Here is a 26,276-nt window from a genome sequence, read left to right as displayed (position 1 = left end):
ACGGATGGATGGGTGGATGGATGGATGGGTGGAAGGACGGATGGATGAGTGGATGGACGGATGGATGTGTGGATGGATGGATGATGGGTGGATGATGTTGGATGATGGATGGATGATGAATAATGAATGAGGGGTAAATGATGGTAGACAGACAGATGGATAAGAGCAGCCTGTAAATTCTCTCTGTCACCAGGGGCCTTACTTAAAGCTTTCCTTAGCAGTCTTTTTCCTGAGAGGTGGTATGGCATAGCGGTAAGAGTTTAGTTCCTGGAGTCATACATAGGTGGGTTTGGATCCTGACTCTACCAATGACTGTCTGTGGACAAGGAACTTAATGTCTTTGAGTCACAGTTTCCTCATATGCAAAAGGAAGATCATACTATAGTGGCCACCTTGTCAGAGCTAAGGTGAGAATTAAATGAGATAATGTGGATTAAGTACGTAGCATAGTGCCTGGTACATAAAAAACACATTAAAAGTTAACATTTATTGGTCACTTAATCAAATATTGATTGAGGCCTAGTACGTGTTGGGTGCCTAACAGGCTGTAGAAGGGAGGGTCCAGAGCTATCTCCAGATATGCAAAGCACACTATATTCTTTTGAGGAGCAGAGTTCATGCTAAAGGGGCAGAAGTTGGATAGTCCGGGTGACCTCTTGAAGTGACAAAAAGGGATAAAGCAATGCATTCATGAACAGTCATCCAGAAATGAGGTCCAAAGAGCCCAGGAGTGCTGACCTTTGCATTAGGATGGACTCCTGGCATTGTGTTCCTTCAGAGGGCCCCATCCTTGGAACGTCTCTGCCTACCAAACAGACAGCATTTATTACATAAATGCCTAAGCCCTCAAATCAAGGGTAAAGGCAAGGTTTCCGTTGGGCTTTTTGAAACCTTAATTGTAGCCCAAGAGTCTCTGTTGCAGCTTTCAGGGGACCCTGGGGCAGGGTTCCAGAGCCTCAGTGAGCCAAGGAACCTCTTTAGGATCCTCTTAAAGGCCAGATTCCCAGGTCTCCTGTGGGCACTGATGATTCTGTGGGTCTCCAGTGGGCTGGGGCTTTTCCAGCCCCCAAAGTGACTCTGATGAGGGTGTACTGAGACCTGCTATGGAAAGTGCTGGCCTCAGGCTGGGCCCACCAGAGTGAGCCCATGGGTCTCAGGAGGAGCTAGAACAGAAGTGGGGAGCAGGAGAGAAAGACAGAACACAGGGGCTCCCCAACCCAGAACTGGAGTAGGTGTGAGCATGTGGGGTTGGTGGGCAGGACACGGCATCCTATAACGATCTGGGCACTTCAGCCTGGGCAGGAGAAGGCAAAAATGGGAAGGGCCAGGAGCGGGGCCGGAGGGCAGCTCTACAGCTAAAGAGGAACCTGGATCCACTCACCAAACCCCAGGGCCCCAAAGAGCCCCTCGCTAAAAGACAAAGCCAACCCTCCCAAAGCAAGTGGAGAATTTCTGGGTCTTGTTAACTCACGGCAAGATGAAAGTACAAATTCAATGTTGCTGTGTTTTGTTTTCCCTTCAGATTTGGATAATTTTCTGAAGGAGAGTCAGAGCTCTTAAGAGGATAGGATTTACTCATTCATTCATTCCATAAATGTTTGTTCAGTGCCTACTGCGTCTAGGCACTGGGAATACAGAGGCGAACAAAACCCGTCCCTGCCCTCGGTGCAGCGCTGGGCCCCCAACTCCAGCCTCTGGGAGAAAGTGACAGCCAGGGCCCTCAACCTATTTCTCTGGGCCACAGACTAAGGTAGCAGGGAGCAAGGGAAGATGAGGAACTCACACATATTAAAGCACCTGCTGTTTGCTCAAGCGCTGATTTAGGCTCTCTAAAGCGAGCATTAAACAGTAATAACACTAATTACTATAATGATGACGATAGTTAACGTTTTACCGAGTCTTCTTTTGTGTCATGTTCTGTTCTAAGTGCTTTGCAGGCATTAGCTCATTTAATCCTCACAGCAAGCCTATGAGATGGGTGTAGTTATTAGCTCCATCTCGCAACTGAGGCAACAGGCATAGAGAAGTAGAATGACCTGCCCGGTGTCGCTCAGTGCTAAGTGGCAGAGCCAGGATTCGAACCCAGCTCTGGCCAAATCATGTACTTTCTCTCTCCTATGCCATGTGGCTTCACGGAGGTGGGAGCCTGGATTGTGGGTTCAAATGATTCCACACGTGGACTGGACCTCAGTAACCACTCAGTTGGGTCTCTGGCTTTTGCAGTGGGGAATCAGAGGCTCGGGGAGATAAAATGTCTTGTCCAGGGTCACACAGCAAAGCCATCACAGAGCGAGATTCGAAAGCGAGTCTTCTGATAACCAGTGCAGAGCCAAAACAACACATGTCATTTCTTAGGGATGTGTGAGTATGTGTTTGTGAGAAAGAAACAGAAAGACACACACACACACACACACACACACACACACACACACACACACACACCAGGCAGGTGATGGTCCCCCTACGGGGCCCTGTGTTTGTCCTGGAGACACCAACCTGGCTTAGCACCCTGTACACTCCCTCTTTGGACACACGAGAAAATCCCTCTTGTCACTTTATCACCACATCTTCTTTTGGACCCCAGGAAGTCCTCAGACATGTGGCAGTTTTTGTTCCTGGAAATGGTGCCCAGAGAAACCGTGTTGAAGGCCGGCTGAGTCCCAGGCAGGGCTCCCAGTGGCACGCAGCTATTCCCCAAACTCAAAGCCACCCTACCGCAGACTCTGAAAGCACCCACCAGGGAGTTTCTGGGAAAGCCTCGGGTCCCCACATCTTTGCTGGAACACAGGTGGAGCTGCCCAAGGACATGGCCTTGAGGGGGCAGCACCGGGAGCCCAGACAAGTTCTGGCGTGTGAGGAATGTCAGCCCTGTGACTTTGCAGTCACGCCTTGGCCATGTGACAAGGCTGTGAGCTGTGACGGTGGGCAGCCAGTCAGCTCAGGGACCGCTGCTGGGTCTTAAGGGGAGGAGAGGGGACTCAACATTCCCCAAGGGCCGGCTCTGGGCCTAGGAGGTTTTACAACTGTGAACTCATTTGTATCCTTCCGGTAACTATTATCCCCACTTTATAGGTGAGTCAACGGAGGCCAGAGGGGTCCATGCACGCGTTTGAGGTCACACACAAAGTAAACGGCAGAGCCAGGATTCGGACTCTTTGGCTCAAAAGCCTGCGTCCTTGTGATCGCACGCGTGGCAGGGTAGAACGGTTGTTGAGAACACAGCCTTTGCCTCGGACCTGGGTCCCAGCTCTGCCACTGATGAGGCCTTTGACTGCAGGCGTGCTATGTAGCCCCTCCAAGCCTCAGTATCCTCATCTATAGAATGGGGGTAGGAAAACAACAGGGTGGGGCGTGAGAGGACTAATGTCACCTTGCCGTCCAGCCTGGTCCGTGGCGATTATTACACGGTGACACGGGCCTGGCATTATTATTCGTTAATTAGCATAAGCCTTTCCTGCCCTGCCCCCCAGACCATTACTGGGACTTCCACCCGCACCACATGCACAGCGAGTTCGAGACCTTCCCCGAGAACCACTTCACGGAGCTCCAGAGCGTGCAGGCCCCGCAGCTGCAGCAGCTCTACCGCCACATGGAGCTGGAGCAGATGCACGTGCTCGACACACCCATGGCGCCCACCCACGCCAGCCTTGGCCACCAGGTGCGTGCGGGGCCACCCGGCCTGGCCCGGCCCAGCCCGCAGCCTGCGGTGAGGCCGGCGCTTCGCAGGAAGCTGACGCGGGCTCTTACTCAACTCGGCTTCCTGCCTCACAGCACCAACAGCGGCCAGAGCCCCAACGGCCGCCTCCTGACCCCCCGACTGACCCCGTGACCCCACACCCCTTATCTCCCCGCAATAATCCCCGCGTCCCCACTGATCCTCCCGAGCCTGAAGGCCCGGCCCTGGGCACCTCCCGAGCCCCATTCGCTGACCCCTCATGGATCCGGCACCCAAGTCCCTGCGCCCTGACCTCCACTGACCTCTACGGCCCCTCCTCCTCCCCAGCGACCCTAACCCCAGTCAGTGACCTCCACTGACCTTCACGATCCTCACGGACCTCCACCGCCTCTTGGCGCCCTTGCCACTCGCCTACACAACCCCGTTCGCTCCAGTGCCTGCCTCTCCAGCGCCTCCTCCCCCCAGGGCTGCTGCCGGTCCGTGCGCTTCCTTCCCCGGGCCACGCCGCCCCGAACCAGGGAGATAGGTGGGAATTCAGGGGCCCCTTTTCCCCATAACTTGCCCCCTGTGTGGGGTGACCCCGCCTGACCTTCAGGGTGCCCAGCCTTCTCCCAAATATCTCTGCCCCGCGCCAGCACCCCCTCTTCTCTCACGCAAACGACCCCGACCTGGCAGCCCTGAGCTTTGAACTGCCCCTCAGTGACCTCAACCCTCCTTCCGCCGCCTTTCCAGGTCTCCTACCTGCCCCGGATGTGCCTCCCATATCCCTCCCTGTCCCCGGCTCAGCCCAGCTCGGATGAGGAGGAGGGCGAGCGGCAGAGCCCCCCACTGGAGGTGTCTGACGGGGAGGCCGACGGCCTGGAGCCAGGGCCTGGCCTCCTGCACGGGGAGACAGGTAGGGGGCCCAGTCCCACCCCCGACCCAGCCTGGGCCCAGCCGTGACCCGATCCGTCCGTGCGCCCCGTACCCACCGCGGCCAAGGCCGACGGACTCGGCAGTCAAGCCACAGATCTGAGTGCGTGTGTATGGGTGTGTGTGTGTGAGTGCATGAGTGTTTGACGACATGTGTCTTCACGTGTGTTTAATGAGGGCGCCTGGGGCTGTCTGTCCCCGCGCACGTGTCTAAGCACGTGTGCCGAGGCCGAGCGTGGCAGTGGGTGTGCGCATGCTCGCTGGTGACCTTTCCCCAGAGACCACCCCGGGGGTCCCACGTCAGGGGGAGGCGGACTGGGTCCCCGCGTGGGCGCTGACCACCTCCGGCCGCAGGCAGCAAGAAGAAGATCCGCCTGTACCAGTTCCTGCTGGACCTGCTGCGCAGTGGCGACATGAAGGACAGCATCTGGTGGGTGGACAAGGACAAGGGCACCTTCCAGTTCTCGTCCAAGCACAAGGAGGCGCTGGCGCACCGCTGGGGCATCCAGAAAGGCAACCGCAAGAAGATGACCTACCAGAAGATGGCCCGCGCGCTTCGCAACTACGGCAAGACGGGCGAGGTCAAGAAGGTCAAGAAGAAGCTCACCTACCAGTTCAGTGGGGAGGTGCTGGGCCGCGGGGGCCTGGCCGAAAGGCGCCACCCGCCCCACTGAGCCCAGGCCCGAGCCCGCCGGGCCGCCAGGCCTCCCCTCTGGCCATAGCATTAACCCCCCGCCCGGCCGGACACAGGGGGGAAGCTCCCAGGGGCCAGGGGCAGGACTGGGGCGGGCCAGGCCTCGCCTCCCCGCCCACCCCCTCCTCCTCCAAGCCCCCGCCCACACCCCTGCTTCGCCTCCCACCAGGACTCCAGCCCCGGCTCCAGAAAGCCACCTGGGCATCTGGCCCCAGCAAGGGTCAGCTTGCTTAGTACCAGGGGTGCTTCCTTGGGAGTTCGAAGTCATCATATTTGTGTAAATTGAACCTTCCTCTTTAAGCATCCCTTTCTCTCCACACCTCTCCCCCATCAGCTTCCTCAGGAATACCAGTTATTAAAGTTATTCTCAGTGAGTCCTCTTGCGGCACAGAGAGTCTCTTTTAAAATTTTTTGTGCACCTTGTCTGCTCCCGCCCCCCCATCTGATCTCTCTTTTTCTCATCTGTCCATCGGGCATTTATCAAGGATACTACCCAATGCTGGTTGCTGGGGACGTGAGGAAAGATGACACTTCGTGCCTGACTAGGAGTCAGAGCCGGTGGAAAGAACGAATCCTCAGTTGTTCTTAGAGGAATAAATCATTAAAAAGCCCTCTGCGGGCTTCCCTGGTGGCGCAGTGGTTGAGAGTCCGCCTGCCGATGCAGGGGACACAGGTTCGTGCCCCGGTCCGGGAGGATCCCACATGCCGCGGAGCGGCTGGGCCCGTGAGCCATGGCCGCTGAGCCTTTGCGTCCAGAGCCTGTGCTCCGCAACGGGAGAGGCCACAACAGTGAGAGGCCCGCGTACCAAAAAAAAAAAAAAAATGCCCTCTGCGCCTGATAAATTCTCTTTTCTTAATGCCTCAATGAAGCTTAAACTCATAACCTTTAGATTATGACCCCAGTGATGATGATATTAATTAACAATGACAACAACACTGGATTTTCGGGCCATTTATTACATGGTAACCTTGAGAAGTGGAATCTAATATCATCCCATGTTATAGACTGGGAAACTGAGGCTCATAGAGGTCAAATAACTTGTCCAAGGTCACACAACGAGGCTTCCCGGGTGGGATCCCTGATCCCACCCCATGTGGGCCACCATGGCAGTGTGAGGTGGGAAGCTTCACGTGTCCGGAAGGGGGTAACGTGCAGCTTGGTCAGGAGCAGGAATGAAGCCTCGGAGCTCCCGTTGGCCGCAGAGCGTCCTCACAGCATCCATGCTGGCAGGACCCTGATGCGGGTGAACTCCTCCCACGTACCCTAGTGCCTGGTTGCTCTGGCTCCTGGCGCACAGCAGGGGAGAGCCAGAGAAGGATGAACAGGGAAACCTGTAAGCGTCTTGCTTCCGACAGTAGCAAGAAGAGGTGGCCGACAGCTTGGGAGTGAGGGAACTTTCCTCAGCAACTTGCAGACCTCAGAGAATCCAGATTCTGGGGCCATCCGTGTTGGGGCTGACACCCACACACACCTCCTCTCCCCGAGGGCTCAGACTGGGGAAGCCCAAACATGACACCCCCTACGTGGATCTCTGAGCCCGGAGAGAGGGAAAGTGGTGCCCAGTCCCCTTTTAAAGAAGGCCCAGGAACATGAGATGAGGTTTAAATACGGTTAAAATGGAAGAAAAGGATGGATTTCGGTGTTAAAAGGGATGGTAAGTTTTGACCGTGTGGACAATCCTTGGGTACAGAATTCCTCCCTCCGGACTGTGAGGGACAAATGACCTGCCCTGGTATTGGGTCTTGCTTACAGTGGGTCACGTGTAATTTGCTTCTTGCTGTGTAGCAACCGATGTTCCTGATGTGACCTGAGCGGGGGCAGGGGGAGGGTGTGTGGAGGCAGTCACAGGGGGCAGAAGGTCACAGGGGAACACTGACGGGGGAAGCCAGGACCCCGGGCAGCCCAGCCCAGGGCTGTGCATGTAACCACCGCCCGGCAAGGATATGTTTGACCCATCAGCCTCAGGGTTATGGGTCCCACACGCTCCCACCGCACAACTTGCCTGTCAGAAGGACGTACAGACAGGGCTTGGGGTACCCCTGAGGTTTATTGAGGGCTGGGGGGCAGAAGCTGTCATATTGGGCTGGCAGGGGAGGGGACGGGGCCCATGTTCTCCTGGAGAGCCCTTGATCTCTGGAATTTGTCTATATTTAGCAGGTGGCTGGGCAGGGTGCAGATAAGGAGGGCCTGGGGAGGGGGTGGCCCCTTATATAGTAGGGGGACGGATCCCTGCTCAGATTCTCTTTCGGTGGCCCGTGCGTGCTCAGTTCCTGGCGTGACCTCTCCCAAGATGCCTGAGCCGGGGAAGAAACCAGGTAGCTCCAGGCCTGGGGTTGGGGCTGAGCGTGGGGCGGGGAGGGCTGGGGACATCTGCAATTGGGGGCGGGCCTCGGAGCGAGTTCCTGAGGGGGTTGATGAGGTCGAGGCCTCTGAGCCCCAGCACAGGGGCACCGTCCTCCTGGGTCCTTTTTTTGAGTCTCAGTTTCTCCTTCTCACCCTCCTGATGAGAGTTAGAGTAAACCAGGGTCAGGGGCACAGGGTGGGAGAGAGCCAAGGCAGGAAGTGGGCCATCACCCCACTCTCAGGACGCAGAAGACCCCTTCCCTGCCTCCATGCCCATCTCCTGCAGCAAGGTTAGGCCTGGGCTTGCCTTTTGGGAAAAGGCTGCTGCAGGAAGGACCCCAGGATGACTCCAGACTTGAGCCAGCCTCCCTGAATGCTCTTGGACAAGTCCCTCCCCTTCTGGGTCTCAGTTTCCCCATCTATACAAGGAGGGGTTAGGTTGGTTCCTTCCAGCTCTGAGACTGTCTGCTTTCTGAGCCTGCACCCCTGTGGCCCGCACACCAGTCATGACCCCCGCAGTGGGGTATTGCAGCCCTTCTGCTCTGGGAAGGGATGGTCAAGAGGCCCCTGATCCCCAGCCAAGGGCAGAGAAAGTCACAGCCCAGAGTCCCAGTCCTGGCCTGTGCCCTTACCAAGGTTGTCCATGTCAGGGATCATCCCCCCAGCCCCAGCTCCCTCCCAGGCCAGGCTTATCTCGGTTGCCGATTCTCAGCCTGAAGCCCTTAGAGGACAAATTTAGCCACGTCCAAGTAGGCAGAGTACTGGTCCCTTGCCAAGTGCCCCAGCTGGTGGGGTGAAAGGGGGATGGGCTTCCACAGGCTGAGAGGGTGGGGTATCCAGGGACACACCTAGCAAAATTCTTGTATGGAGGTTGGACCACAGGCCTGGCTCTCCTACCTACTGGCTATGTGATCTTGGGTAAGTCACTTAACCTCTCTGAGCCTCAGAGTCCTCATCTGAGAAATGGACATAATAACTGCACCTACCTCATAGAGCCATTGGAGCATTAAACGAGGTGATGCATTAAAGCGCTTATCGTCGTATTTAATAAGAAGCACTATAGGGGTGGTGTGCATGGGCAAGCCAGGGGCCCCTGCAGATTCCATTTGCCCCTCAGTTTCTGCCTTCAGCAAGAAGCCACGGTCAGTGGAGGTGGCCACGGGCAGCCCTGCCGTGTTCGAGGCCGAGACAGAGCGGGCAGGAGTGAAGGTGCGCTGGCAGCGGGCAGGCAGTGACATCAGTGCCAGTGACAAATATGGCCTGGTAGCCGAGGGCACGCGGCACACGCTGACAGTGAGGGACGTGGGCTCTGCCGACCAGGGGTCCTATGCAGTCATCGCTGGCTCCTCCAAGGTCAAGTTTGACCTCAAGGTCTTAGAAGCAGGTAAGACCTTGGGCAGCCTTCCCTGAAGTTGGAGCTACTGGGAGCAGGGGCAGCCCCACCACCTCTCCTTCGACCAGAGTGCAGGAGATGTTTTCTCACTTTCTTACCTTTGCTTCGGCTGTGCCCTCAGCCAGCAATGGCCTTTTCCCGTTTTCTGTAGCAAGACCTTTCTGAGTGTCCCCACGTGGCTCCCTGGCCTGTCTCGGCCGTTACGGAGGTGGGGGAAGTTCAGAGATGAATAAGACATAACCTGCCTTCCCACTGGACATGCCCACGCAGATGGAAATTTGGTGGGCTGTGTGTGCTGGCAGGGAAGCCCCATGAGCTTATGGGTGTGGAGGGAGACCCAGCCCAGCCTGGGGGGCTGGACCAAGACCAGAGCCTGGGGAAGGAGAGGAGGGATGTTCAGGCTGAGCCCCTGGAATGTGGGCACAGACGGCCAGTGAGGGCGAGGAGAAGGTGAGAGGCAGGCTGAATGAACCTTTGTACACACTGCAAAGGCGGGAAGGACCAGGGACAAGAAGAGGGGGTCTCTGGTTAGAAGCTGCTCCACGACCCCCCATCTGATCCCCTCCAGGGAAGGCAGAGCCTGTGCCAGGCCCTGCTCCCGCCCCTGCTGAGGCTCCTGGAGCCCCCGGAGAAGCCCTGGCCTCGGCCACTGAAGTGGAAGGAGGCTCCCCGAGGCCTGAAGGTGAGAGGGGCGGGTCAGGGAGGCTGGGTCAGTGGATGGGGGTGTCCCAGGGCAGGTCTCAAAGGCCTCTGTCCACAGGGTCAAGCTCAGCAGCCCCCGATGGACCCAGTGTCCCTGACGATCCCATCGGCCTCTTTGTGATGAGGCCACAGGATGGCGAGGTGACCGCGGGTGAGTGCAGGGCTGCTGCACCCAGGGTGAAGTGGGGAGGGAGGCAGCAGGGCATCCCCGATTGTCACCCCTCTCCTGCAGGTGGCAGCATCACCTTCTCAGCTCGCGTGGCAGGGGCTAGCCTCCTGAAACCACCTGTAGTCAAATGGTTCAAGGGCAAGTGGGTGGACCTGAGCAGCAAGGTGGGGCAACACCTGCAGCTGCACGACAGCTACGATCGGACCAGCAAGGTGGGACCTGCGGGGCACGGGGTTCACGGGGATGCATGGAAAGGGGACCTGGAGAGTCCCTGGAAGGCATGGGGGGCACAGAGAGGCAGGGGGCACCATGAGACTTGAGGCACAGAGGAGGTGCACAGAAGGTCATGGGGAGCCTGGGAAGCTGGTTGGGGGGCCAGGGGCACACAGGGAGCATGGGGAGGCTCAGAGGAGGGTTATGGGGAGGCACAGGGGACCTGTGGGACGTAGGGGGCTCGGAGGGCATGATAGTCTCAAGGGGGCATAAAAAAGGCTTGGGGGGCACCAGTCAGTGAGGGTGTAAAGGCCCCAGATGGATGGGTGTCAGAGCTCAAGGGACCCTCAATGATCAACCATAACAATTCTCCACAATACAGACAAGGAAACCAAAGCTTGAGAGTTTATTGTTGCTGGTCCCAGGTCACTCAGAGCCAGGCCTAGAACCTGTGCTTTGACTCTCAGCCTTTGCTCCTCCCACTCTTCCACAGTCCCAGCCCAGGCAAGGGGGCTTCTGGCAGGGCAGGGTAGACATGTACAGTTGTGTGGGCTGTGCACTGAACAAAAGTGCCTCTTTTTTTTTTTTGGCCGAACCACGTGGATTGCAGGATCTTAGTTCCCCAGCCAGGGATCAAACCTGGGCCCACTGCAGTGAAAGCGTGGAGTCCTAACCACTGGACCACCAGAGGATTCCCCAAAGTGCCTCATCTTAAGTGAATGCCATGTGCCTTGTAGCCACCCTTGATTTATATTGTATCACCACCCTGGGCCAGCAGATGGCAGTCAATGTATCTTGAGAAGGGGCACCTTTTTCTATTTATACAAAACTGTATGGATTAATTTAAGCCCTGAGGGGTGAGAAGGTCGGTGGCCCTTAACCACCCACAGTCTCCTTTAGGGGTGAAGGGCCTCATCTCCTCGCTTCCAGTCTCCCTTGACACCTCACCTCCACAGGTCTACCTGTTTGAGCTACACATCACAGATGCCCAGGCCACCTTTGCTGGTGGCTACCGCTGTGAGGTGTCCACCAAGGACAAATTTGACAGCTGCAACTTCAACCTCACTGTCCATGGTAAGGGACCCTCTGGTATCAGTTCTGGGTTTGGGCTCCCCATGGGTCCTGTCCCCATACCTGCCTCCACTTCCCAATACTAAGGAGGATGCTGAGCCCTGGCCATGCAACCACTGACCACATGCCCAATACTGAAAGAAACCCATCGAGGCTTCCAGGGTTGGGGTGGGGCTTGAGCCCAGATCTCGCCTGGGGTCTTAGTCATCTTGGTGTCTGGGATCCTGGCACAGGTGAACAGGTGAAGGGTAAGTTGAGAGATGGGCGGGAGATGAACCACCTCAAATGTACTGGGAACGATAAACTGCCCCACGTCCCTGGTACCTTGACCCTGGCTGGGAAAGGCTGAGAAGATGGGGTCCTGGGGCAGATGCCCACTGTCAAGGGGTCATGGATGGGCAGGTCTGCAACACCAGGAGATCCCAGGGCGGGGCTTCTGGGATCGTCCCCTCTGAAGCCTCCTCCCCTGACTCATCCCCGTCTTTGAACCCAGAGGCCATCGGCCCTGGAGACGTGGACCTCCGATCAGCTTTCCGCCGCACGTGAGTGGCCACCTCTCGTCAGGGCCTGGGGGAGGCCGGTGCTGGGGTCTGAGGCCCCTTGGGGTTCGGGCCAGGGGTAATGTGGGGGGACCAGGACAGGGGGTGATATGGGGGTCAGGGCTTGGGGTGATGTGGAGGGCCAGGATGAAGAGGATGGGGATGGAAGAGAGTAAGCTCCCCTGGGCAGGTGAGAAACTGAGTCTAACCCCCACAGGAGCCTGGCTGGAGGAGGTCGGCGAATCAGGTACCCCTTCCTACCCACCTGTACATAGACCCCGGGGGTCTGAGATAGATAGGGAGAAGCCGTTCAGCCAGTGTCCCTTCCTCTCACGTCCATCCCCCCACCACGACCCCACCCCCTGCTCCCAAACCCCTTCTATGGCTCAACTGTGGCCTTATGGGGGTTCCTCTCCATAGTGACGGCCATGAGGATGCTGGGACTCTGGACTTCAGCTCGCTGCTGAGGAAGAGGTGAGCCCCTGGGTAGCAGCTCTCAGAGCAGGTGACGTGGCCCAGTTTCAAATTCTGGCACCATGGTTTTCCAGCCGTGTGGCTCTGAGCAGGTCACCGCACCTCTCTGAGCTGGTTTCCTTGCCTGTCAAATGGGACAATCCAGGTGTTGCGAAGAGTCAGAGGGCTCAGCAGAAGTTACATCCTGTGAACTAACATCCTCACACTGTTCCCATGACCTCCTACACTTGAGTCTGCGATAGCTCATCTCAATAGGCTCTGGGGACCCAGAAGCTGGGAGAAGGCTCCAAAGCCTCAGGAATTGCCCACCTAGCCCAGTGCAATTGAGTTGTGTCCTCAGTGTCCTGTCCCTCCCTCTCCTGGACCCTGCAGTATGGCCGATGCTGCTGCAGCCCAGAAAATGGGCATGGGGGTTAAGTGCTTTGGGGCAGCAGGGCACTGGCAGGACTCTGTAGCCATCCCCGCCAGGGCGGATGACAGATGAAAGGGCTGGGGATCAGATTGACCTGGGTGAGGATCCCTACTGACTGGGGAGAGTCTCTGAGCCTCAGGTTCTCCTGATACCCACCTGCCGGAGCTCAGGAGGAATAAACAAGGCCACATGTGCCCTGTAAACGGAGAGGTATAAGTGCAGGGAAGAGGGTGGAGGTGAGGACCCACGGGCTGTGGTCCATGGAGGGATGGCCCATTCCTTCGTTACCAAGTCCAAGCTCAGACTGCTTGCTACACGACAGGCCAATAAATTGAGAGACAAGGTGTTGGGGCAAGGACTAGCGATTTTATTGGGAAAGCCAGCAAACCGAGAAGATGGTGGACTAGTGTCCCAAAGTACCATCTTCCCCAAGTTAGGATTCAGGCTTCTTTTCTACTAAAAGGGGAGGGAGTGTGGCTGGTTATTGCAGACTTCTTGGTGGAATCCTTTGTTCTTGCAGCCGGCCATGTAGGTCTGGTCACAATGTTCCTGTAAACCTCCAACAAGACAAATGTTATTTTCTGTTCTGTAATTTTTTATCTCTATACAAATGAAAAGTGCTATATACCTTTAAAGGTCAAGCCTGGGAGGCAAAGCCTTGAGAATGGGCTATCGTATATAGTTTGGGCCATAGGCAACATTCTTTTACAAAGGTGCAGAGCCAGCATGACCAAGAACAGGCAACACAGTACAAGGGCTTGAGCTAAAGGAATAGATCCAATATGGAGTCAGGTTTGTTCTTCTCTGTTACACCTCTAATATGTCCACTGCTTTTCTTCCCCACCTGGAGCAGCAGCTTCCGGACCCCGCGGTGAGTGCCCCATGAAGCTCTGCACCTGTCACCCCTACTTCAGCCAGGAGCACCTCCCAGTCCCAGCGCCCCCCCCATACTGAAGCCTTAAGCCCCCTTGAGCCCCAGCACTGGCCCAGTACCCACTCCAGCTCGAGCTGTCCCACCAGAAGGGAAGAGGCAGAGGGGCAGGGGCAGCTTCCGCTTGGGAGGGGAGGAGAGGGGGCTGCAGTTTTGTCTTGGCCATGGGGACTGCCCTGAAGCCTCGCCACGTGGACCGTGTGACACAGGGACTCGAGGCTGGAGGCCCCCGCGGAGGAGGATGTGTGGGAGATCCTGCGGCAGGCACCCCCGTCAGAGTATGAGCGCATCGCCTTCCAGCACGGCATCACTGACCTGCGAGGCATGCTCAAGAGGCTCAAGGGCATGAAGCGGGAGGAGAAGAAGAGCACAGGTGAGACACCCCTCCCAGGGAGAGGAGAGGGCGAGGTGAGCGCCTGCGCAGAGGCGCGCGCGTGCACGCACGCGCGTACGTGTACGCACACGCACGTGCCCACGGTAAAAGAGCTGCGTCCAGCGTGGCCCAGAGACGCTCAGGAAAGGAGAGTCCAGGTGAATCTCCCCTCGTGTGGGGAAAAAGCGGGAGGGCCCAGGCAGGCACCTTGCTGCACAGAAAAAGAAAAGGGCCAAGTTAGCCCAGAGACGCCACAGGAAGAGGACGGAGTCCGGGCCAGCCCTCCTCCCCCAGCCAAAGCCAGGCGGCCTCTTCCTTGCCTACCCGGCTTGGGGAAAAAAAAGCCTGCTTAATCCTCCCAACACCCAAAAAAGGGGAGGAAGCCAGTTTAGCCCACAGACCCCCGACCCGCGAAGAGAAGAGCCTGGTTAATCTTCCTCACAGGCAAACAGAACAGGTGGGTGTAGGTTAGCGCCCCTCGCCCCCAGGCGGGTCCGAGGAGAGGGCTCAGGCCAGCCCTTCCCCATCAAGGGGTTGACAAGGAGCCCTGGAAACTGAGCTGGGACAACAGAGGCGCCTGGCAGGAGGGCATAAAACCGGGGGTTGTTGGTAAAACAGTGGAGAGGAGGAGAAGGCCCGTTTGTTCCATCACCCATTCTCCTGCCAAGCTTCTGTCCTTTTGGAAAGCCCTGGACCCTATCCCTGAGCTGAGCAGGTGAAGAGGACTCCAAGGAAGACAGGAAGACAAGAGACAAAGAGGTGACAGACAGGGGTAGAGAGACAGAGTCACAGCGGAGGCACAGAGAGAGACGTGGGGAGGCAGGAGGAGGAGAGGGGCAGGACCTCGCCCTCCTCGCTGGGCGGCCCCGGGAGCAGGGGGCTGAGGAGTGGAAGCGCTCAGCCTTTCAGAAGAAGCTGCAGCCGGCCTACCAGGTGAGCAAGGGCCACAAGATCCGGCTGACCGTGGAGCTGGCCGACCCCGACACCGAGGTCAAGTGGCTTAAGAACGGACAGGAGATCCAGATGAGCGGCAGGTGCGGGTGGGAGTGGGACCCGGGGACACTGCAGGGTGAGGAGGGGCCCTGGGGGGCTGCTCCCCGGCCGTGCTCTCCCTGCCTCTCCCTCCGCCCATGCTCTCTGGCCAGCTCTGGATCCCTGTCTCTCTGGGTCTAACTCCCCACCTTTCTGTTTCTTCCCGGCTCTGTTCCCTGCTCATTTTCTCTCGGTCTCGCTCCTCCCATCGGGACGCTCCAATGGCCCCTTCTGCTCCACAGCAAGTAAGGCTCCTGGAAGGCTTGGGGTGTGGGCACGGGGGTCCCGACGGCAGTTTGAGGGGGGGCCCAGAGCCCAGGAGGTGCGTCCATGGCTCTCCTGCCCACACCCCGGCCCCGCCCAGGTACATCTTCGAGTCCGTCGGCGCCAAGCGCATGCTGACCATCAGCCAGTGCTCGCTGGCGGACGACGCGGCTTACCAGTGCGTGGTGGGCAGTGAGAAGTGCAGCACCGAGCTCTTTGTCAAAGGTGGGCCTGGCGTCCTGAGACCCTGAGAGGGGAGGGGGGCCACAGAGCGGCCCATCCATCATGCTCTCTCTGCTTGGCAGAGCCCCCCGTGCTGATCACATGTCCCCTGGAGGACCAGCTGGTGATGGTGGGACAGCGAGTGGAGTTTGAGTGTGAAGTGTCTGAGGAGGGGGCCCAGGTCAAATGGTGAGTGCCAGAGGCGGGGGGCTCGGGGCGGGGCCAGGGACCTGGGGGCATCCCCAGAGGAGGCCCTGGCACCTACTGCCCACCCTCTGGCCAGGCTGAAGGACGGGATGGAACTGACCCGGGAGGAGACCTTCAAATACCGATTCAAGAAGGACGGCCAGAGACACCACCTGATCATCAACGAGGCAACGCTGGAGGATGCCGGGCACTACGCACTGCGCACGAGTGGGGGCCAGGCTCTGGCTGAACTCATCGTTCAGGGTGAGGCCCTGGGAGGCCCCCTCAGCACTAGCCCCCCAGCCATGTAGGAGAATTGGGCAAACCCGGGATCGAGGCCTGCATGGCCTTGGACAAGTAACTGTGACACCTCAGGCCTCACCTTTCTCATCCATAAAATGGGGATGCTGAGGTGACCACCTGGAGGGTATTTGGAGGTTCAGATGGGCCTGGTTAGTGTCACCCACCCCGGCACACATGAGATTCCTTTTGTACATGGCACCGTCACAGGCACACGTGCATTGCACTCATGTGTTTTCACAAGCCCGAGGGATCTCCACAGGGATCCACGCCCACACACACCCTCCCCAGCTCACTGGCTCTGCCCTATGTCCCCCAGAGAAAAAGCTGGAGGTGTACCAGAGCATCGCGGACTTGACGGTAGGCTCAAAGGACCAGGCCGTGTTCAAGTGTGAGGTGTCGGATGAGAACGTGCGGGGTGTGTGGCTGAAGAACGGGAAGGAGCTGGTGCCTGACAGCCGCATAAAGGTGTCCCACATCGGGCGGTGAGTGTGCAGGGTGTGCCAGAGACAGACACACAGAGAGACAGAGAGAAACAGAGACTGACAGAGACAGAGGGAGAGACACAGAGAGAGAGAGAGAGAGACTGAGATAGAGACACAGAGAGAGAAGATGATGGTGACAAAGACAGACGGATGGAGATAAACAGAAAGAGACAGACACTTAGAGACAGGACTGAGACTGAACTAGAGACAAAGAAAGTCAGACTGAGATTGAGAGACAGAGGGAGAAGCAGATGAACAGAGAGACAGATACACAGAATCAGGACAGAGACAAATAGAAAGAAAGATACAGAGAGAGACAGACAGAAGTATGGAGAGGCAGACGCATACAGAGAAGAAGAGTCCACTGGAGACAGAGAAGGAGGGAGACAGAGACAAAGACGAAGCAGTGAGAGATACAGACAGGCTGGGAGCTACCCGCCCCCCCCCCCCCGCCAACTCGTGACCAGGGTAGAGTAGGAGGCCTCGGAGGATGGCTCTGGCCAGGGGCCCTCACTCTCTCCCACTCCCTTACTCATGCCCCGAGCATCTGGGCCCAAGTTCACGGAGACTAATGAGACCAGCCCCTGCCCAGTCTCCAGTGGCCCAGCCGAGGGGACACATCTACACTGCTTACCTCTGATAGCATGCAAGGGAGCTGAAAAATTCAAACACGGAGGAAGAGAGCACTTTAGAACACCACTGAGCTAGGGTGGGGTGAGGGCCCCCTGGAGCCCTGGCTGGGGTGTCCGGTGAGGCCAGGGGTGCATGGCCCAGCAGGGTCCCTTGAGCCATCACCGCCCTGCAGGGTCCACAGACTGACCATAGACGACGTCACGCCCGCAGACGAGGCGGACTACAGCTTTGTGCCAGAAGGCTTCGCCTGTAACCTGTCTGCCAAGCTCCACTTCATGGGTGAGCAGGTGCTGAGGGGCATGGGGGCCCCTGCCACTGGGCCCTGCCTTCACCCTGGTGCCACTTGCTCTCGCATCTCTTGCAGAGGTCAAGATTGACTTCGTGCCTAGGCAGGGTGAGTCTTGGGCCCCTGCGTGCTGCATCCCACGCCCTGCCCGTGTCTCCCTTCCACTCACAAGCAGAGGGAAGAAAGGAACCGGGAGTGGGGACTCTGAGGCCCAGCCCCAGCTCTGCCACTCACAACCACGGGCCACCTGCAGTCTCTCTGAGCCTCAGTTTCCTCACCTCTAAAATGGGGATCCTGAAGTGGCTCCCCTATGGGATGGTAGGAACAATGATCTGACATGGTGTGTGTGAGCTTTCAAATGACATCACAGAGGTGAGATTTTATTATTAAATCTTCTGCTTTTACAAGTACCTTTCCTGCTTTTAGATTAAACTGTGTAGGATCCTAATTTCAGGAGAACAGTCCAGGCTGAGGCATGCTGTAGGTCAGGGCTTTCTAAACAGGGTTCACTTAATATGATACTCCATTTTACAAGGGTTCCATGGTGAAATAAGTTTGGGAACCTCTTGTTGATTCAGAAGGTGCATTAGCATGTCAAATGCTCTAAAAAATCCTGCTTAACTTTGTTTAACCTCGGGTTTCCTAATTGTTTGTCCATGGAAAATTTTTTTTTCTAGGAAGACATTCCCAAACACAAGTTGAGAAATGCTACGCTAGGTGACCTGATGTTATGAACCTCCCTGGAAACTTCCTGGGGAGATGGAAATGTTTTAGATCTTGACTGGGTGGTGGTTACACAGGGTGTATACATTTGTCAAAACTCATCAAGCTGTATGTTCAAGTCTTGGCATTTTAGTGTGTGCAAACTATACCTCAGTAGAATAAAAACAAAATAGCCAGGGGCATGTGCTCCTTCTAGCTTTCCCCTCTTTCATAGGCCTTAGGCCCCTTCTTCTTTCGCTGACCTGTGCCATCTCTCTGCCAGAACCTCCCAAGATCCACCTGGACTGCCCAGGTCGCGTGCCAGATACCATTGTGGTGGTGGCTGGGAACAAGCTACGCCTGGATGTTCCTATCTCCGGGGACCCTGCTCCTACTGTGATTTGGCAGAAGACCATCACAAAGGTACTGTGGATCCCTCCCCCACTTCCCCACCTGTAAAATGGGTGCATGGGACTAGTGTATGCTGGGACCTGCTCCCCACCCCACATGTACACGCCCTGGCCGCTGACTAGGGGCACAGAGGCTCAGCAGGCTGAGAGGTCGGGGAGGTGGGCAAAGGAGGGACAGTGGTAGGGGTTGCTTGGCAGGGGTTCCCTCCAGGCTGAGCCAGACCCTCTCCCCTCACTCCTTCCTTCCTGCTCTGTTCCCAGAGGAGTAAGGTCCCAGCAGGGCCAGCCCTCGATGCATCAGGGGATTCAGGTGCCAGTGATGAGTGGGTATTTGACAAGAAGGTGAGTGAGGCTGAAGGTGGCTCATTTGCCCTTAGTCATTTTCTGCCCATGTGGTATCCACCCTCAGGTGAGGTGTCTGTGAAGGTGCCACATCTGGCAGGAGTTGTGCTCCTGCCCCTGGTAGGGTCTCCACGGGGCCTTCATGCCCCAGACAGACACATGTTCACACCTTCAACATTGCCAGGAAGTCCTCCTGACTGGGGGCACTCCCTGGCTCTTGTCTTCCTGAGCTGACCTTGACTTTGTGCTTCTTCCCAGCAAGGGAGTGGGGTCCCTGGCACTTTTCAATAGGAGTAGCTGCAGGGGCACCAATCAGGTCAGCTTCTCATCCTCCACTCACTGCTGGTTCCTTTCAGGATCCTCGCAATAGCTCTGTGAGGTCACGTTATTCCCATTCAGCAGATAGGAAAACTGAGGCATGGAGCGGACAGGCCATTGTCTAAAGTTCCATGACAGAGCTAGAGCTAGAACCTGTGACCCTTGCCCTGGTGTCGTGCCCATGGCAGGTGGTAAGGAAAGGGTCTTGGATTAGATGCTCACATGGGTGCAGTTTCCACGCAGGCTGTGTCTCCCCAGCAGACCCAGCGCTGAGCTCCGTTCCCATCTCAGGGCTGTCAGCTGTTGCAGAGGCTGCAGAAGCCCCTGGGTTCTGACTTGGGTCCTTCCCCCCAACTCCTACTCCCCCGCCAGCTGCTGTGTGAGACTGAGGGCCGGGTCCGAGTGGAGACCACCAAGGACCGCAGCATCTTCACCGTTGAGGGAGCAGAGAAGGAAGACGAGGGCGTCTATGTTGTCACGGTGCAGAACCCCGTGGGCGAGGACCAGGTCAACCTCACAGTCAAGGTCATCGGTGAGGCAGGGGTCCAGGTGGGGAAGCCACAGGAGCAACCAGGGAGGACCCATCCATGCACTCATTTAGTCTCTAAACAAACACTGTGGGCCACATTCTTAGATCCGTAGAGGGGGCTGGGGCTAGGACCAGTGAATATGGGCAGTGCAGAGCCGTAACAGGTTGTTTGCAGGCTGGTGATGTGATCAGAACCGCATTCTGGAAAGATCGTTTTAGGCTCTGGGGGCGGTGGGGGAGGCCTGTTGGTTGGGGTGCTGTGGGGATGGGCAACGTTGGCCTCGGCCGGGCAGGGCTGATGTGGGTCCCCTGTCCCCAGATGTGCCGGATGCTCCGGCGGCCCCCAATATCAGCAACGTGGGCGAGGACTCCTGCACGGTGCGGTGGGAGCCCCCTGCCTACGATGGCGGGCAGCCAGTCCTAGGTGAGCCGAAGGCACAGGGGACATAGCCGAGGGCAGGGGGTGCGGGGGTGCCTGCGCTCTAGACCAGAGCTCCCACCTCCCCTCGCCAGGCTACATCCTGGAGCGCAAGAAGAAGAAGAGCTACCGGTGGATGCGGCTGAACTTCGACCTGCTGCGGGAGCTGAGTCACGAAGCGCGGAGCATGATCGAGGGCGTGGTCTACGAGATGCGGGTCTACGCCGTCAACGCAGTGGGCATGTCCAGGCCAAGCCCCGCCTCCCAGCCGTTCATGCCTGTTGGTGAGCCTGCCCTGCCTGCCCCCCCCCACGCCCTCCTGTTCAGGGGCCCCAGTAATAGCAGCTACTGTGTCGGTGGCGCTTACACCCGTGGTCTCCTTTAATCACCTTCATTTCACAGGTGAAGAAAGTGAGGCTCTGAGAAGTTAGATGACTTTCTCAAGGTCACCAGCTGGCAGGGGGTGGAGCTGAAAGACCTCTGCAGCCTCACTTTCCACATCTATAAAATGGGGATAATGACAATATCTACTTCATAGGATGAAATGAGGTCATGCAGGTGGAGCATCTGGCATACAGCAGCTCAGTAAATCGTTGTTCCCTCTTCCCCACTCCCTTCAGCCAGCATTTGTTAACCAGGGAAGAGGGTGAGGGCAGTTGGGTCCCTCGGAAAGGGCCCTGGACCAGGAATCAGAGATGGGGTTTGCAGAGCCAGCTCTTTCATCTCCAGGAGGGATATCTGGAGTCATCGTCTTCCCCTGTGCCTCAGTTTGCACATCTGTATAATGGAGGTTGAGAAGGTAGAACAGACACCGAGGGTGTGGCACTCTCGAGGACACCTGTCCCTGTCGGGACATGTGAGTCTCGGGGGGAGGAGGGTGGCTGTCTGTGGTGGGGCAGACACAGGGAGGGGGGCACAGTGTGGTGAGATGGCAGGAAGAGGGTGCCTGTGGGGAGAAGAGGCCAGGCCTCTCTTTAGGAAGTGACTTCCGGTTTTCTTAGCTCTTAGTCAACTCAGTTACTCATACAGGGTCAGGAAATTTCCATGTTTTAGGCCAGTTTTTTCTTAAATTACATTTAAAGAATTTCCTACACCACCTGACAAAAGTGGCTCTTTCTAAGCATGTTGGTGTTGTTTTGGGGCATCTTTTCCTGTTTAGATCTCTTCTGTAATCGCTGATGCTGCTTGGGTGTGTGTGTGTTTGTAAGCCTGTCTAGAGACATGTCTTTTAATGGAGCTGAAATATTTCTCAAAGTGCTTGAAAGCCAGTCGAAGGGGGAGGATTTCCCTGGATTGTGATCCTTCAGCTGCCCTGGCTGGTGCAGACTCGCTCAGACCCCTCTCTGGCCTCCCCTCTGCCCAGGCCCCCCCAGTGAGCCCAGCCACCTGGCGGTGGAGGATGTCTCTGACACCACCGTCTCCCTCAAGTGGAGGCCCCCAGAGCGCATGGGAGCTGGAGGCCTCGACGGCTACAGCGTGGAGTACTGCCAGGATGGTTGTGAGTGCAGCCCAGCCCTGGGCCCTCCGCCTCCCAGCACCCTTCTCTGAACTGCCCTCCAGGCCAGGCCAGGCCAGGTCCCTGTCACCCTGCAGGGCCCCTGTCTGCAGTGGAGGCCCCAGTCAGCCACCAGGGATGTGGGCGGCAGGATGCGGACACTGCCCATGGCCTTGCCTCTTCATCCCCACCCCCGCCCCCAGGCTCGGAGTGGGTGGCTGCCCTTCAGGGGCTGACCGAGCACACATCGTTGCTGGTGAAGGACCTGCCCACGGGGGCTCGGCTGCTCTTCCGCGTGCGGGCTCACAATGTGGCGGGGCCTGGAGCCCCTGGCACCACCACGGAGCCTGTGACGGTGCAGGAGATACTGCGTGAGTGCTCCTCGTGCAGGGATGAGACCTGCCACTGGCACCCTGGCCCCTGGGGTCCAGTGGAGGTGGGGGCAGTCAGGGAGACCCTACTTGGAGGGGATAAATGCTGGGCAGGGACAGGAGGGGGTCGGTGCCTATACCCGTGCCACAGGCCAGATGTGCAGAGAGGGCCTCCCTCTTGGTTTTCCATGTCAACCCCCAGTTCTGGACCAGGGAAAATGTATGTCATTGTACCATCACCTTCGAGCTCTGTTTTGTGGGTCTCTGAGCTCCAACAGGTAGGTATTGTCCATGTGTTAAAGACTGAGCAGTGAGGTCGCTTGTCAGATTGGCCCATGTGAGATCCACTTTCCATTATTTTGCCAACAAAGAGTCAGTCCTTTAAGGATTGGTTCTCAGAGTCGAAAGAGGCAGCAAACTGGGATGGAAACAGCAGGGGGCATGGAGTCGAAAAGCCTAGTTCGCATCCTGGCCTGCGACTGGCTAGCTGTGTGACCTCAGATAAGTTCCTCACTCTCTCTGATCCCTGCCTGTTGTAGCAGGGTGGAGAGGCTCGGGTGGAAGCAGGAGCTTTGAGGCTGGGGTTGGGGAGCTAAAGGAGAGGAGGGCCCGGCAGGCGGCATGTTTCCTAGTTGCGGCTCTCCAGGCCCTGCCTCCAGCGGAGGGCGCTGTGGCGCTCCTTGGGCCTGCGGCTGTGGGGGCCCCCGCCAAGCCCCTCACTCGTACCCACAGAGCGGCCACGGCTCCAGCTACCCAGACATCTTCGCCAGACCATCCAGAAGAAGGTTGGAGAGCCTGTGAACCTCCTCATTCCTTTCCAGGTAGGGCTGGCCCCCTTCACTGCCCTCCCCCCGCCCCATGCGTGTGTTGTCCACGCCCAGCAGACAGATGTCTCAGCGAGGCTGGGGCAGTGGCCGATAGGGAGAGCCAGGCTCGGGAGCGAGCTGTCCTCCCGCACAGGGCAAGCCCCGGCCTCAGGTGACCTGGACCAAAGAGGGACAGCCACTGGCAGGCGAGGAGGTGAGCGTCCGCAACAGCCCCACGGACACCATCCTGTTCATCCGGGCCGCACACCTCGCCCACTCGGGCACCTACCGGGTGACTCTGCGCATCGAGAGCATGGAGGACAAGGCCGAGCTGGTCCTGCAGGTCGTTGGTACGTGGCGTTGGGGCTTCCCTCTGAGTCCGAGCATTTTCAGTCCCTGAGCTGGACTGCCAGGGCCCAGGGCTCAACCTGGAGCTTCTCGTCTTCCAGGCCTGGGGCCCCTCCTCTGGGATGCCCAGGGCCCCTGCAGAAGATGGCAGGCCAGGTCCTGGCAGGGGCGAGGGGGCCCCTGGAGCCTGGCGTCCCCTACTCACACTCAGGCGATGTCAGGAGGTTTGGGCTTCCCACTGGGTCTGTCTCCTGCAGACAAGCCAGGTCCTCCCCAGGATATCCGGGTCACTGAGGCATGGGGTTTCAATGTGGCTCTGGAGTGGAAGCCACCCCAAGATGACGGCAACACAGAGCTCTGGGGCTACACGGTTCAGAAAGCTGACAAGAAGAGCATGGTGAGCCCAGGGGCCTGGGCCCCCCGCACGCACCCTCTCTGGGTCCAGGCAGACCTGGGCCCCAGCTGCCCCTCCCCGGTATCCTTAGACTGGTTCCCTCCACAGGGAAGGTGCTGACCCCAGGGGTACCCAAGAGAGGCCCCTGGCAGGAAGTAGGGCCTGCCCCAGAGAACCCCCTACCTTTCCTCCACACCCCAGGAGTGGTTCACCGTCTTGGAGCATTACCGCCCCACCCACTGTGTGGTGTCAGAGCTCATCACCGGTAATGGCTACTACTTCCGGGTCTTCAGCCATAACATGGTGGGGCCCAGTGACAGAGCCGCCACCACCAAGGAGCCTGTCTTTATCCCCAGACCAGGTGCTGTACCTTCACTCCCACCCCCCGCTGGGGCAGGGGGGCGAGCCTGGCTAGGTGTGGCCCTCTTGGTACCAAGTTCTGTCACCAACAGGCATCACGTATGAGCCACCCAACTACAAGGCCCTGGACTTCTCTGAGGCCCCAAGCTTCACCCGCCCCCTGGTGAACCGTTCGGTCATTGCCGGCTACAATGCTACCCTCTGCTGTGCTGTCCGGGGTAGCCCCAAGGTAGGGAGCTTTGGGCCCTGATCCAGGCTGACCCAGGAGACCTGGCTCGTAGGCCCCCGCCTCAAGCAGTCCTCCCCCCAGCCTGTCCCCCCGTTTTCTCTCCACCTTTGGGTATCAGGGCCCTCTCTGAACAGGGCCTTGGCATTCCTCATTGGCTCCCTGTTCATACTCGGCCTTGGGCATAGTTTGGGACTCCAGTGGGAACCCCCGAGTAGAAACACAAGTGCCTAGTCTGCCTAAGTTCCTGCCAGGTCCTCTCTCAACCTGAGAGATCTCCCTCCTTCCCATCTACAGCCCAAAATTTCCTGGTTCAAGAATGGCCTGGACCTGGGCAAAGACGCCCGCTTCCGCATGTTCAGCAAGCAGGGAGTGTTGACCTTGGAGATTAGGAAGCCTCGCCCCTTCGACGGGGGTGTCTATGTCTGCAGGGCCACCAACTTGCAAGGCGAGGCACAGTGTGAGTGCCGCCTGGAGGTGCGAGGTGAGGAACCCGCTGGGCTAGGGCCTGGGGTGGCGGCAAAGGCCGGGTGCCAGCTGGGACTCTGGGCTTTCGCTTTGCTGTCCTGGCCCAAGCAGCCGCTCTGGCTGAAAGAGCAATGACCCTGTCATGTCCAGGTGGTGTTGGCTTCTGGACTTTGTTGCCAGAGCTGCTTGCCTGAGCCTTCCCGAAGGCTGGGGGTGGGGTGGGGGGAACACATGTAGTGCTGGGAGGTTCAACACATGCATGGCGTGGCCTCCTCTCCTGCAGTGCCTCAGTGACCAGGCTGGCTTCCTGGGGATGGCCAGGTATGTACTCCACATCACCCTGATACCCAGGGCCCAAATCAAAGGCTGAGCCCTGGCCCTTGGTCCAGGGGCAGCCAGCAGGAAATGGGGGTGCAGGTGGCTCTTAGTAGGATTTCAGTCCTGCTCATTCACAAGGGAGCCTGTGTCACAGGTGCAACTGGAGCCAACCCATGTACCAGGAGCCTGGAAGGAAGTTGGACAAGCCACCTTCTGCTGTTGGATGTGTGTGCAAGTGTGTGTGTTGGAGCTGGGCTGGGGGAGCCCCAGTAGGGCAGCGTAGTTATGACGAGCAGGCATGGGGGGCACTCCGCACAGGCTAACCTGTCAGAGCTCCATCTGGAAGCTCCTCAGATCCTTGGGGCGAAAAGTGTGCGGGCTCAGGAATGGTGGCTGGGGACAGGCCTCTCTGGCCTGCCGTGTTTTCTCAGTGTATGAGGGCAATAAAAGATCGGTGCAATCACAGAGAACTGACTCTTCTTGTCCAAGACGCTTGTTTTCAGAAAAAGCACGGGAAATTTTACTTGATCTTGAGAGCAAACTGAAGGCAGGTATTCTTTCTCCTAGATGAATTAAAGGAGGACCATTGTGGGATCCTAAGTTCATAAAACATTAATACTAGAAGGAACCTCAGTCCTCCCCACCTTCAAATGAGGAAACCGAGGAGCTGTGACAGAGGAAAGTGTATTATTAGCAAAAGAGCCAGCACCCCCAGGCTCTCCCGTCTTTGTCCTGGTGACCCATGGTCACAGCAGCCTGGATGGGGGGCAGTGCTAGTATCAGTGTGGTTCTGTGCCCGTAAGGGCCTGGAGTGAAAGTGACCAGCTGCTTTGGGGTCCCGGTGGGCAAAAAGCCCACTGCCCACTCACACCCATATCACACAGGAAGAGTGATCCTGTCTAGACAAGGCACTGGGAACCAGAAAGGTGTAGGGGCCAGGGCCCGACTCTGCTCTTCCTTCCCCCGTGGGGCGCCAAAATCCCATCACCAGTTTGCTTTTGGGAGGAGGAAGCCAGCAGCTCTCAGAGGTGCCCTGATTGATTGATAGAGTGAAAAGCGTCCTTCCTGCCCAGGGAGTGGTTTCTCCATGGCATAGAAAGAAGTTCCATGAAGGCTGGTCCAAGGTTGCTTCTCGGAGTTCTACCCAACCCAAGACACTCCTGGCCAAGAGCCCAGAGCCCTGGGCTCCAGGCCCCGTGGGAGGCTCTGGCCGAGTCACAAAACCTCTCTGGAGCACACCTGTAAGGGGCACCCGGAGCTGAGAGCCCGGGCCTCGGTTTTTCCTTTACTACTAAATTAATCTCTGCTTAGGTGTCAAGCCCTGTTCGGCTGCTCCCTCTAGCGACCAACTCATAGCACAGCAACCCTCTGATGGGGCCCTGGGAAGGCCCCTCCCATGGGGCCTCTCTGAGCGCACAGGAAGCTGGTGAGCTCCACTGGGCCAGAGGGGTGGGAAGCGG

General features: G+C 57.8%; 2 protein-coding genes across 6 annotated transcripts in view; both read left to right on the top strand.

The window, feature by feature from the left end:
* SPI1 (Spi-1 proto-oncogene) overlaps nucleotides 1-5,664 on the top strand; it is a 33,739-nt gene extending 28,075 nt beyond the window's left edge. For 3 of the 4 annotated variants that reach the window (XM_029208986.1, XM_029208985.1, XM_029208984.1), the window contains 3 exons: nucleotides 3,471-3,658; nucleotides 4,409-4,571; nucleotides 4,943-5,656. In XM_029208986.1, coding sequence (XP_029064819.1) covers nucleotides 3,500-3,658; nucleotides 4,409-4,571; nucleotides 4,943-5,262 — 642 coding nt within the window. In that variant the 5' untranslated portion in view covers nucleotides 3,471-3,499 and the 3' untranslated portion in view covers nucleotides 5,263-5,656. Of the gene's footprint in view, nucleotides 1-3,470; nucleotides 3,659-4,408; nucleotides 4,572-4,942 lie in introns of all 4 variants that reach the window. The other variant, XM_029208983.1, reaches the window with a different exon arrangement.
* Nucleotides 5,665-7,529: 1,865 nt separating this feature from the next.
* MYBPC3 (myosin binding protein C, cardiac) lies at nucleotides 7,530-25,281 on the top strand. Of its 2 annotated transcripts, none has more exons than XM_029208808.1 (34): nucleotides 7,530-7,598; nucleotides 8,744-9,010; nucleotides 9,588-9,701; nucleotides 9,780-9,872; nucleotides 9,954-10,102; nucleotides 11,060-11,177; nucleotides 11,668-11,716; nucleotides 11,931-11,960; nucleotides 12,134-12,187; nucleotides 13,450-13,470; nucleotides 13,740-13,903; nucleotides 14,805-14,937; nucleotides 15,178-15,180; nucleotides 15,300-15,424; nucleotides 15,505-15,610; nucleotides 15,705-15,871; nucleotides 16,227-16,392; nucleotides 17,198-17,304; nucleotides 17,390-17,419; nucleotides 18,297-18,436; nucleotides 18,685-18,765; nucleotides 19,456-19,615; nucleotides 19,932-20,036; nucleotides 20,126-20,314; nucleotides 21,394-21,528; nucleotides 21,729-21,896; nucleotides 22,629-22,717; nucleotides 22,857-23,052; nucleotides 23,308-23,447; nucleotides 23,646-23,805; nucleotides 23,897-24,033; nucleotides 24,328-24,514; nucleotides 24,782-24,819; nucleotides 24,971-25,281. In XM_029208808.1, the coding sequence occupies exons 1-33, from the start codon at nucleotides 7,574-7,576 to the stop codon at nucleotides 24,790-24,792; spliced, it is 3,819 nt and encodes a 1,272-aa protein (XP_029064641.1). In that variant the 5' UTR covers nucleotides 7,530-7,573; the 3' UTR covers nucleotides 24,793-24,819; nucleotides 24,971-25,281. The 2 variants fall into 2 exon arrangements, with proteins under 2 accessions (XP_029064641.1, XP_029064642.1); XM_029208809.1 differs by having other exon boundaries at nucleotides 7,574-7,598; nucleotides 13,453-13,470.
* The last annotated feature ends 995 nt before the right edge of the window (nucleotides 25,282-26,276 follow it).

The sequence above is a fragment of the Monodon monoceros genome, unplaced genomic scaffold, assembly GCF_005190385.1.
Source record: "Monodon monoceros isolate NGI ecotype Baffin Bay Population unplaced genomic scaffold, NGI_Narwhal_1 Super_Scaffold_7, whole genome shotgun sequence".
Lineage (NCBI taxonomy): Eukaryota > Metazoa > Chordata > Mammalia > Artiodactyla > Monodontidae > Monodon > Monodon monoceros.
The sequence above is the reverse complement of the archived record's forward strand: the minus strand, read 5'-3'. Positions and strand labels throughout refer to the sequence as shown.

Excerpts from the sequence above, each read along its gene's own strand:
- MYBPC3 (XM_029208808.1), top strand. The coding sequence starts at position 7,574 with ATGCCTGAGCCGGGGAAGAAACCAG. Across the intron at positions 9,011-9,587 it reads CCTCAAGGTCTTAGAAGCAG|GGAAGGCAGAGCCTGTGCCA; the intron begins GTAAGACCTTGG and ends GATCCCCTCCAG. Across the intron at positions 23,806-23,896 it reads TGTCTTTATCCCCAGACCAG|GCATCACGTATGAGCCACCC; the intron begins GTGCTGTACCTT and ends TGTCACCAACAG.